General features: G+C 38.9%; 1 protein-coding gene across 14 annotated transcripts in view; it reads right to left on the bottom strand.

The window, feature by feature from the left end:
- Window positions 1-13537, bottom strand: part of LOC115216341 (serine/threonine-protein kinase tousled-like 2) — a 393881-nt gene that overhangs the window by 93414 nt on the left and 286930 nt on the right. For all 14 annotated transcript variants that reach the window (XM_029785573.2, XM_029785584.2, XM_029785572.2 and 11 more), the window contains one exon: window positions 12887-12948. In XM_029785573.2, coding sequence (XP_029641433.1) covers window positions 12887-12948 — 62 coding nt within the window. The remainder of the gene's footprint in view (window positions 1-12886; window positions 12949-13537) is intronic.

The raw sequence follows: 13537 nt of genomic DNA, 5'->3' as shown, positions 1-13537 counted from the left end.
ACATGGAGGAAACACATTGACAAAAATGCAACATACACACATCTGCAGAAACACACACACACAAGTGTACACATATACATACACAATTTGCATCAACACATACAACCACACACACACAAACATGCAGGAAACATACACTAACAAAAATGCAACATACACACACAAACACATGCAGATAACATACACACACATGTACATAGACAAAAACACAGTAACACACAAACACACACATGCAGTAAACACAAATATAAACACACACCTGCAGTAACACACATGCAGAAGAACAAAGTGCAGACATACAAACACACACACACACACACACAGGCACACATTTGCAGTGAACAACCTCTGAAGTTCACTGCATGATTGCAGCTTCTCTCAACTCCTCCTCCTCCTCCCACACATCATCATCATCATCTGTTGCCTCCTCCCCCTATTCTTTCCGCTCTCTCTCAGACCCCACCTCTTCCATCTCCACTCCGACCTCTCCATTGCCTTACCAATTTTACAATTTGCTAAAGAATGTGAAATAGTTACACAGAGATTGATACAGCAAGAGAAAAACACACACACACACACACACACAGAGGACTTCTGAATGGTCATTTGACCTGCTAGAAACAGCAGGCCAGATCTCCCCTAAATATACACTCAACAGTAATTACAAAGAAAAATAAAAACAAAAATGAGCAAAGGACACACTATATAATGTAGTTATAATAAATACTAAGTCTGGCAAAAAGAAATACAAAAATGAAATAAACATGGCTGCAACATCTTTGACTATAAGTTTGGTGGATGGATCAGGGCTAACCTGGGGGTGGAGATGCTAACCCCAAACCTAAATAGGAGCAATAAATAATGTAGTCCTAGATACACTATGTGTAAATAAAAGACAATACCTTCATGGTTGGATTGTCTTTGATTGTATGTCTGCTCAATGGCTTCAAGTTTTGGCACAGGGCCAGCAGCTTTTGAGGCACAGGGGGTTGATTGCATTGACCCCAGTACTTGATTTTTTTATGCATTCGCTTGCTTTCTTCCAAAGAATCTAGTGCTCTTAGCTTAGATTTTCTTGGCGCCAGTCATATTAGAGCAGTCTCAAGAGTAACTGGCCAAAACTGCAAAGATGATCTGGTACTCAACTTGACTGAAGATTGGAAACTCTGAACGATCTGCCTTTGTCTTTTTCCTGGCCTTTTTTGTATCACCTAACTGTCCGAATGTTTTGTTGTTGCCTGTTACATTCTTGTTCCATTTTTTAAATTTTTTATATATACATCTATTTTACATTGTTTTGAATCAATCATACATTGGACAACAACCGACTTCCTAAACAACTTCTTTTACTCCCAACTACACAAGAGGAAAAGAAATCATGGAAGACCTAGACTCAAATTGAACGACACTGCAAAAATGGAACATGAAGTGGAAAGGAATTGATCATAATAAATGGCAAACCCAAGCGAAAAACCAAACCAACCAGTATGGAGAAAGTTTATGAGATCATGGCAAATCCACAACCAGTCATAGTCATGATGACTGACTGCAAATAATGGTAATCATGTAGATCTGAGACTTTGAATGATGTGATCGTTTATTTTTAGAACGACATAGTAGGGTAGGTGTGATAAGCCAGATCTGGCAGGTTTTGAACATAAAACAGCTAGAATATTGAGGTTGGATATGGCCAGTTTAAGCCTTCACCACCTTCCATAAAGCTGCTTTCTTCTCTATGGTAATCCCACTCAATTGAAGGGGTTTTTAGTCTTGCAAACTATTTATTTCTTTATTGCCCACAAGGGGCTAAACATAGAGGGGAAAAACAAGGACAGACAAAGGGATTAAGTCGAATACATCGACCCCAGTGCGTAACTAATAGTTATTTAATCGACCCTGAAAGGATGAAAAGCAAAGTCAACCTCGGTGAAATTTGAACTCAGAACATAGCCCAGCGTGCTAACGATTCTGCCAGCTTGCCACAAACTGCATATTGATCTCACTCATAATGAGACCATATAAAAAGTACCCAGTCCACTCTGTAAAGTAGACGGCATTAGAAAGTGGATCCAGCCAGGGTAAAGCAGATACTGGAGCATAGATTCTTTGAAATGATCCAGCCTCTGCCAGCTTGAAAGATGGACACTTAATGATGGTGATGATGACATAGAGGTAAAGCAAATTGACATTCTGTGTTAATGTACCCAGATTCTAATGAATCCTATAACGAATATTCCCCTCCTCCACACCCCCTCTCTATATATAGTATTAATAATGGTCAGGAGAATGGAGATTTTTCACATCTAAAATTTTATTTAACAGTTATTTACAGCATCCTTTAGTGGACCTGCATGCATTTCAACTGCATCAATTGCACACTGTCAGGTGCACAATTTGGCATTACTTTTTATGCAGCTTCCTCAGGGTCCATTATTTACTGCCATATATAGACACTCCAAACAAGAACAAGCAAGAAAAAAACGACAACGCGAGGAACAAGTACTGAGTTATTGGACGCTCAGGAAAGGAAAGAAAAGAAAGATTTCACGTTTCAAACAGAGCTCTTCATGAGAAATATAGAAAAAGTCCAAAGAAGGAAAGACAGAGAAAGAAAATCACCAACGATACACATGCAGTATATATATATATATATATATATATATATTCGAGCGAGGTCAAAAAAACATTTGAGAGAGGTTGTTGCCAGTGCCACTGGACTGTCTCCTGTGCAGGCGGCACATATAAAGCACCATTTGAGTGTGGTCATTGCTAGTACCACCTGACTGGCCCTTGTGCCGATGGCACATAAAGGCACCCACTACACTCTCGGAGTGGTTGGTGTTAGGAAGGGCATCCAGCTGTAGAAACTCTGCTAGATCAGATTGGAGCCTGGTGCAACCATCTGGTTCGCCAGACCTCAGTCAGATCATCCAACTCATGCCAGCATGGAAAGTGGATGTTAAACGATGATGATGATGATGATATTATTCTTTTATTCTTGTTTCAGTCATCTGACTGCAGCCATGCTGGAGCACCACCTTTAGCTGAGCAAATCGACCCCTAGTACTCATTCTATCATACACTTTTGTTGGACCGCTAAGTTATGGGAACATAAACACACCAGCATCGGTTGTCAAGTGATGGTGAGGGTGACAAACACAGATACTCAAAAACACACACACACACACACATATATATGACAGGGTTCTTTCAGTTTCTGTCTACCAAATCCATTCACAGGGCTTTGCTTGGCCCAAGGCTAAAGTAGAAGACACTTGCCCAAGGTGCCACGCAGTGGAATCGAACCCGGAACCATGTGGTTGGTAAGCAAGCTACTTACCACACAGCCACTCCTAAGCATATATATATATACACACACACACACACACATATAGGAAGAAGAGCACAATACCAATAATAGACCAACTGCTTGCATGTCGGCACTGAGGTCAACTTATTGTTGCAGTCATTGCTCTTGATGTAGTAGTAGCAGTAGTAGTAGGAATAGTACTGGTGGTAGTAGTAACAGCAGCAGCAGCTGTTGTTGCTGGTGTTGTTGTTGACTAGCTGGCTAAGTTTAGCCTATGATAGAAGGCCAGCAAGTTAATATATCACTCACTCCAAAGTACCACCCAACAAGGCAATTATACTTTAAAAAAACAAAAAAAAATTTTATTTAACACAGAAACACAAAGTTCTGTCTTTAAGTGACACACATGCACATAAATATGTGTGTGTGTATGTATGTGTTTGGGTGGGTGTGCGCATGCAGTCTTTCTGCTGGGTCTCTTCAGAAGATTTCTGCCAAGACAGAACCACTTTCCAATTTAGAGACAAAGTTCCATTTCTTCACTAGTGTTCACTCATCAATGCATGTGATGTGGGGGCGGGGGAACTGGTTTCTAACCTATAGATACACACACACACATGTATGTGCATTTGTAAATGTATACATGTACATATGTAAGTGTATGCATGTGTATGTAAAAAGATATGTGTGTTTGTGTGTGTGTGCATGGCGACATTGGAATTGGTTTCTAGCTTATACATTCATACAACATATATATATAAAAAATTTTATATGTGTACGTATGTATGTAAATGTGGGTGTGGGTGCATGTGTTTGAATACATATACATAAGTGTTAGTATATGTATGCAAGTAGATATGTGTGTGTAGGCAGTAGAATTAGTTACTAACCATTTATATATACATATATACACATATATACATGCATGCATGTATATGTATATGTAGGAAGAAGAATTTGGTTTCCAGCCTGTGTGTGTGTGTGTGTGAGAGAGAGAGAGAGAGAGAGAGAGAGAGAGAGAGAGAGAGAGAGAGAGAGAGAGAGAGAGAGAGAGAGAGAGAGAGAGAGAGAGAGAGAGAGAGAGAGAGAGAGAGAGAGAGAGAATATGTGTGTGAGAAAGAGAATTGGTTTCTAACCAAGAAACAAGCCCGCATCACTGGAATATTTATTTAGCAACAAGCAAAGTGTTACAAGTCGACATTTAGAAAAATTTTGCATGTTTTGACTGTTCCGCTTACAAAATAAATTTGCAACAAAAATTATCCCCCCCACCACCACTTCCAACACCCCCCAACATCCCCACATATCAAAAATAACAAACAAACGAGTCCACAAGGATGTTGTTCTCTTACAGTAGTAATGCTTGTAAAGATGTGAAGTTGAATCAGTGATCAACACTAAATAAATAGGAAACAGGATTAGCAGGGTGGATGTGAGGGGTGATGGCGGCCGTGGAGGAAGGTACACAGGAGCACAGTAAATGTGTGCGAGTGTGCTGGTTTGTGTGCGTGTGTGTATGTATGTATATGCAATTTTGGATGTTACTGTATATTAAATATACCGTTGCTGTACATGAATGCATACATCTCTACAACAATTGTGTGCGTATATGTGTTAAACCTGCACAACACTTTCTGTATGTGTAATGCACATGTGTGTGTGTGTGTATGTGTTCTTACATATATATATATATATATACACAGGACTACATACATAACTGAATGCGAGTCTGCGTGTGTGTATGTGTTCATTTATATATATATATATATATATATATATATACATACACACACGTGACTATATACATAACTGAATGTGTGTGTGTATGTGTGCGCACTAGGAAAGTGTGGAGGAGAGGGGTATGAGAAGCAGAGAAGAGAAGGAAGGAAGGACAAGGGGAAAATTAAAGAGATTTGGCAGGAATGCAGTTTGTTGCAAGTCTGGAACACACAGATACACTCTCATACACACACACACACACACACAGAGTTTCATACAAATACTGGGGGATAGACACATAGCACCAGCATACACACACAAACACACACCTATATATACAGTTGTACAGAGATACAGGGACACATAAGCGCACAGCCATACACATACTTACACAAAATAAAATAAAGGAAACTAAATTGAAATAAACAGGTTGTTGTATTGAGTTTCATGTCAGTGGTAAGACCAATGGCAGAAGTCAGATATAGAGAGAGAATGGGTGGTGGTGGTGGTGGTGTAATAGAGTGTAAGAGGAAGAGAGAGAGACAAGAAGGGAGGCAATCAGAGAATGCTATATATAAAGATATAATACATTATGCATAGATGTATATACATGTATATGTGTGTGTATATATATATATATATATATATATATATATATATATACACATACATACATAAATACACACATGTGCGTATATATATATATATATATACACACACACATACATACACACATATATATGCATGTATACATACACACATACATACATATATATATATATATATATAATATATATATACATACATACACATATACACATACATATATATATACATGTGTATGTATGCATATGTGTTTGTACACACGCACACATGTACACACTAACACACACAGAAAAAGAGATGAAGATATGAGGGAAAAAATAAGTCAAAATAAGTCAAAGACAAAAAGACAGATCACGTGTGTTTGTGTGTGTGTGTGTGTGCACATATACAGACATATATATTATATATATATATATATATATATATATATATATATATATATATACAAAGAGAGAGAGAGAGAGAGAGAGAGGAAGAAAGATAGACAATGGCACTGAGAGCCAAAGATGATGAAAAACAAAATTTTAGACCAATTATGCTTTCTGCTGTTCTTAATAAATTGTGAAAAGAAAAAGAAAAGACAAGCATCATCATCATCATCATCATCTGTTGGCCACTGATCACTACCACCATGTTAATTACAATTTAAAGGGACAGCAGTAACAATTTCTAAGGATAATGGCAATGGAGCCCTTCCCAAGCAATTCCAATTGAAAACTGGGCCTTCAATATGTTTGCCAGCATTCGAGGTCATCTGATGCCTTGTACTGTAATAATAATGAAACTCATGGTGACTTTACTACGCTAGAAATAGCAGCCCCCTATAACACTCTGATGTCTTAAAAAGTGAAGATCACATTGGATAATGTAGTTCAAGATAGACTGTGCCTGTAGGAAAAAAGACAATTCCTTTGAAATATCATATCCATTTCAAATGGTTTTAGCTCTGCTTTGAAACAAGAGAATTGACCAAAGTGGCTCCATTGTTTAAGCCCTGTCCCTAGTCTTGTGCTAACCTGTAGCTAGTCAGTCACAAATCCTACAACACCTATTACCTTCACGGTGCACATCAGCATCATCAGCTTTCCATACTGGATGGTTTGACTGGAGCTGGTCAACTGGGGCAGGTAGGGCTGTCCAGATTCCAGTTGTCAATTTTGGCATGGTTTCTATGGCTGGGTGCCCTTCCTAATGCCAACCACTTCAGTGTGTACTAGGTGCATTTTACATGCAACCAGCATGAGCACTTTTATACGGCACCAACATGGGTGCATTTATACGACACTGACAATATGCACTTTTACATGGCACCAACACAGGCACTTTTATGTGGTGTTGGCACTATACTAAGTACACAAACACTGGTTTGCTACACATTCACAGAGCAATTCACATATGGTGGAGGATTTATACACTCCACTCTACTACCAATAACGTGGTTGATGCCAGGTCCACCTGACTGGCTCCTGTGCCAGTGACACGTAAAAAGCACCATCTGAATGTGGTCGATGCTAGGGCTGCCTGACTGGGTCCCCATGCCGGTGGCACATAAAAATCACCATCCGAATGTGGTTGATGCCAAGTTTGCCTGACTGGTTCCCGTGCCGGTGGCACATAAGGACTATTCGAATGTGATCGATCCCAGTGCCCCCTGAGTGGCTCCCATGCTGGTAGCACGTGAAAAGCACTATTCAAACATGATCGATGCTAGGGCCACCTGACTGGCCCTCATGCTGGTGGCATGTAAAAGGTACCCACTACACTTTCAGAGTGGTTGGCATTAGGAAGGGCATCCAGCCATAGAAACCTTGCCAGATCAGATTGGAGCCTGGTACAGCTGCTGGCTTTCCAGACCTCAGTCAAACCATCCAACCTATGCCAGCATGGAAAACAGATGTTAAACAATGATGATGATGATGATGATGAAAATACAATGACTCAGGATTCTGTGTGAAGCTGGGCCTATATTACGTGCTTTAATTCTTTAGCATTTAAACCAGTGGTGCTCAACCATTTTTTGCCTATAGATCCTTTTGATCCCTATTTCACTCTACTGGACCTTCACAGTCATTCACTGTCTCTATAAAAAAATCCTCTTCTATTTTTATAATTAAATATCAGTAGGAATTTTATTAAGAAATGAAAATATTTTGTGTATTGTGGAAGTAGAAGCAATTTATTGTGGATAAATTTTGATTACAGATCCTTATATGGGCTCCCAAATGCCATACAGAGAGAACTAATGATTTAAAAGAACTATATCCAGCCCAAATATTCTACCTGTTGTATCACAAACCAGCCAGGTTTGGCCTCTCACACCTACCCTACAAAGCCATTCTAACAATATACAATGATACCATCAAAACTTTGAAGCTATCAGATAATTTTTTTTTTCTTTTTCTCTAGGCACAAGGCCCAAAATTTTTGGGGAAGGGGCCAGTCAATTAGATCGACCCCAGTACACAACTGGTACTTAACTTATTGATGCCGAAAACAGGAAAGGCAAAGTTGACCAATGGAATTTGAATTCAGAACATAAAGATAAACGAAATACCACTAAGCATTTCACCCAACTTGCTAACACTTTTGCCAGCTTGCTGCCTTGAAGCCTTCAGATAATGCATGGTTAATTCAAAACTATGTAAATAAATAAGCCTCACATTTGACAGAATGATCTGGATGCTAAAGAGTTAACTCTTTCGTAACCATATTTCAGCTGAAATACATTACCTTTCATTTCAAATAATTTTGAAAATAATGAGGAATTTAATGAAATAACCATGTTATTGTTAAGCTGGTGATAGGAACTAATTAGTACGAAATTTTGATGAAAAATTTTAATTTAGATCACTTCAATCTCAGGAATTTTACTCACTCTAGACACCACTTAAAATGGGTAATTTGATCACAGAACCAGGGGTGGCCTCAGGTGGGAGTCAGTATCAAAATAATTAATGCACAAAACACTCCTTTTTCCGTAAAATTTACTGTTGAAATTGGGGTGTGTCTAATATGCCTACACATCCTATATACCATCAAATAAGGTAACTTAATTTTTAGAATGTTCTACCATAAAGAAATCTCTTGTTTTAAAGTATTCAGGTTTGGAAATTGAAATAAATTCTTCCATGTGAAAGAATGTGGCCTAGTGGTTACAGTGTTGCACTTATGATCATCTGATCATAGGTTCAACTCCCAGACTGGGCGGTGTGTTGTGTCCTTGAGCAAGACACTTCATTTTACACTGTTCTTGTGCTGTGTGGGGACCAGCATGTCAAAGAATAAACCCAACATTTCCTCTTGTGTTGTAAAAGGCAACTTAACCTTTTAGCATTCAGGTTATTCTGTCTAGCATAATGCCTATTTCATTTAACGTCTGTTTCCCATGCTGGCATGCGCCGGACGGTTTGACTGAAAACTGCTAAGCTGAGGAGCTGACTTGGCATGGTTTTAACAGTCGGATGCCCTTCCTAACGCCAACTATGCATATTTGAATTAATCATGCATTAACTTATAGCTTTGATATTTCGATGATGTGATTGTTTACTTTTAGAATGACACTGTTAGGTAGGTGTAAGAAGCCAGATCTGGTCAGTTTGAACATAGAGCAGACGGAATATTTTGACTGGATATGGCTGGTTTAAATGCTAATGGCTTAAAGGTGTTGAGGTAGGATTTGCATTCTGACCTCGTAAAACCCTCAACTGCCCAAAACAGATTCATAGGTTGGAGAGTTGTCACGTAAACGGTGCAAAGGGATCATTTGCCAGGAACAGTAGGGAATCAGCAAGAAATGGTAAATGCAGGGACACAGTTACAGCACCTGCTTCCATACTGCTACTACTCCCAGTTCCAAAGGCAATGGATTAGTAATGAAAAATCAAATTCTTGACTATTTCCAAGAGCTCACTTGAGCCCGCCCACTCTCTGTCTTATGATACAAAACTTCTGATTCAAAAACTGGTCATATTTAAATTAAAACATTCCATCATAACCTTAATTAACCCCTTTGGATACCAACCCATCTGAGGCTGCCCTTGATTCTATGATACCTACTTCATGTTTTAAAGTGATCAGAATCAATAACTTCCATCAAAATTACTGTCTCAAACACCAACTTAATAACAACAAAATTATTTTACTAAATTCTTCATTAATTTCAAAATTAATTGAATGAAAGTCAATGTATTTCAAGAGAAATACAGTAACAAAAGGATTACAGATATCTTATGTTACAGATACCAGCTTGAAAATGACAAAGATATTATATTCTTATTTTGGGAAGAAGGCAGCGAGCTGGCAGAAACGTTCGCACACCAGGCGAAATGCTTAGCAGTATTTCATCTGTCTTTACATTCTGAGTTCATATCTCACCAAGGTCGACTTTGCCTTTCATCCTTTCGAGGTCAATAAATTAAGTATCAGTTGCATATTGTGGTTGATCGAATTGACTGGCCCCCACCCACAAAATTTCAGGTCTTCTGCCTAGAGTAGAAAAGCTTCTCATTTTGTGAAGGCATTTAGTGGTTTGGGTTATTTGGCTCCTGAGTTCAATTCCTGGTAGCACATTGTGTGCTTGAGCAAGACATTTTATTTCACGTTACTCCAGTCCACTCAGCTGGCAAAAGTGAGTAGCACTTGCAATACAAAGGACCAGCCATGCTGAATGACCCTGCGAACTACATGGAGTACTCAGCCACTTGCATGTTTATTTCACAAGCAGGCTGTTCCATTGATTGGGTCAACTGGAACCCCCGTCGTCATAACTGATGGAGTGTGAGTGGTCACTCATTGGTTATGTAGGGTTAAGAAAGTGCTTATGAGTGACAATGTGAGATTAAGTGTAAACTTTTGGATGGTTTTCTGAGTTTGAATGCATGTGTGGTAAGAAGTCTGTTTCTTCACCACATGGTTCCTAGTTCAGTTCCACTGCATGGCACCTTGGGTGAGTGTCACACAGTCATGTATGCAAGCTCCAAGGTGCATTCTTCACATGGGTTGATGAAAGCTTGTCATGTGTGTGTGTGTGCGTGGGTTTGTCTTTGTATTTGGCCCCACCACTGCTTGACAACTGGAGTTGGTTTGTTCATGTCCCCATAACTTAGGGGTTCAGCAGAAGAGACCAAAAGAATAAGAACCAGGCTTTAGGAAAATAAATACCGGGCATCACTTGTTTGACTCAAATCCTATAAGGCATTGCCCCAGCATGGCCACAGTCCAACAACTGAAGCAAATAATAGAAAAAAAGACATCTCTGAGTCGCGATATGAGTGTAAGTGCTGGTTCTGGTTGTATCTGTGACCTTGAGTGTAGCTTCTGACTCAACACATGAGATTGAGTAAGCAACTTCTGACTGCAAATGTGCTTCAGTATAGCTTAGTGTATCTGAGTGTGAGTGCACACTGGAGCTTGCATACACGAGTGTGAGTGAGTTCTTCAGAGTGCAGGGCTGTGTTTCTGGTGCATGGCTTAATCTGACAGTATGCTGCATTCAACAGATTGCACATCTGCACAAGTAATCACACAAGTATGCACACACTTGCACTCATACCTATGTGAATGAATAAATGAATGAATGAAGGCCCAAACATCACGCACTTCATAAATTACTAAACAAAACTGTATCACTTATTCCCTCCTCCATTTATTAGTGGAGTGAAATTTCTTTCAAATATACTGAATACTAATTTAATCCACACAGAAAAGACCTCTTTCTTTCTTTCTTTCTTTCTCTCTCTCTCTCTCCCTCTCCACACACACAAATACACATACACTCTCTCAAACACACACACACATACTGAGGGTTGGTTACAAAGCAGGATGTGAATAGTGGAGCCTATCTATTTGGTGGGAGTAGAGTATGTGGAAGAAGGGTGAATGGAAAGTGTTGTGAAGGAGGGGTGAGGCATTGGTGGGGATGGCCATGGGAAGAAGCAGTAATGCTGGCAGTGGTGTTGGTAGAAAACATGTAGTGGCGATGGAGGTGGTTGTGTTGTGATGGAAAGTTATTGCAGTTTAGCCAGATAAGAGAGAGAGAGGAGATAGAGGGAGAAAGAGAGGGAGAGAGAGAGGAGATAGAAAGAGAAAGAAAGAGAGGGAGGGAGAGAGAGAGAGAGAGATGAGAAGCTGTAGAAATTCATTACAGTAAAGAAACGCCATTAAATTCTTGATCCACCATTGAAATTTGACAGAGTAAATAGGTAAACTGATAACTGATGGAATTAATAAATATATAATAAACATACGTACATGAATACATATATATTTATACACACATATATATAATCATTTTATATACACATACATTTCTCTCCCCCCCACCACCAACTACCTATGTGCATATGTGTATTTGTGTATGTATTTATATACACACACACAAGCATATATAAATATGTGTATACACACACACACACACACACACAGATACAATATAATATGTATTGTATATAATATGCATCAGCATCCTTTTTAAGTCCACTTTCCTTGATACAATGAGTTGGATGATTTAGAAGGACCCAATTGGTCATTAAGACCAACTCTTGCTCCAGTATTCCTGCTTTGGCCTGGTTTCTAGGGCCAGATGCCCTCCCTAACAACAACCACTTTACAAAATGTACTGGGTACTTTACTCATGGCGCCAGCGTTAGTGAGTCCACAAAATCAAAAAGCCCCCTTGAGTTAGAAGGGAGATAGGATAGGTGGTAGGGCTTTTTGAGAGAGGTTTAAGAGTTAAACAGTATGATGGGAAGAATAGGAACAGGTTTATTGTGGTGGAGAAGATTCAAAGCCGTCTCTCATTTTACATGAGTAGATAGCAGTGGCTGAAATGGTGCCAGTTGGGGAACTGGAACAACATGTAGTGAAGTGTTTTGCTTAAGAACATAACACATCACCTGATCTGGGAAGTGAAATCACAATCTTACAATCATGAGTGCGACACCCTAACCACTAAGCCACGTATGCACGCATGCACACACATACACACACATCAAGTTTACTTCCAGTAAAGTGGTGTGGTTGCTGCTGTACCTAATAGTATTACCGGTTGTGATATACAGAACAAATATAGGACAAACTATAGAAACATAAAGCAATAAAGTTCCCCTGAAGAACTATTGCAGATCTGCATACAATTGCACAATGAGCACCCACTGCAGAGGATGCAAATAGCCACAATAGTGAAACATGCTTAGGGAACATATAAACACACACACAGAACTTACTGAACAGATAATAATGAAGATGACAAACCTTGAAATATTCATTAATTTTTTTCCCATTGGCTTCTGGACGTACCACCTTTAAAACTGCACCTGAAACAAAAGACACAATATTCAAGAAAACATCAAAGCAACATAAATAACTTAATGAGTAAAATGGCAGCTTGACCTGCTGGGAACAACAGCAAAATCTCCATTGCATTACACCCTATAGTCTTTAATGATACAAAAGATGCATTGAATAACATAATCTTACATATGCTCTGTATGAAAAGCAAAGCCATGGATCAGGATTGACCTGTAGTCCAACAACAGTAAACAGAACCTGAAGCAACATAACAATATGTAAAAAATAAGCAGTAACAAAACATGTTTATATTGTACTGTTTGTGTTACCAATTTTGACCCTCTGCAAAATCCCAAATTTTATTTAATTTGCTTTGCAGGAGCAACTGTTTTATTGAAAGCATATATTGTTGTTAAATGCTCGAAATATGAGACTAGAAAAACAGCCAACAACTGATGAAGGGTCGTTCTTTATGTTGTTTGTTTTGTTTCCCATTTGTGTCTTTCATTGTTTGAAAGAATAGTTCATGTTCCATGTACTCGTGCTTCGTATTTTTTGTTGTACACATTTTGTGACGTCCTCTGCCCACATATGCATATATATATGTACATATAT

Source organism: Octopus sinensis, linkage group LG10, assembly GCF_006345805.1.
Source record: "Octopus sinensis linkage group LG10, ASM634580v1, whole genome shotgun sequence".
Classification (NCBI taxonomy): domain Eukaryota; kingdom Metazoa; phylum Mollusca; class Cephalopoda; order Octopoda; family Octopodidae; genus Octopus; species Octopus sinensis.
The sequence above is the reverse complement of the archived record's forward strand: the minus strand, read 5'-3'. Positions and strand labels throughout refer to the sequence as shown.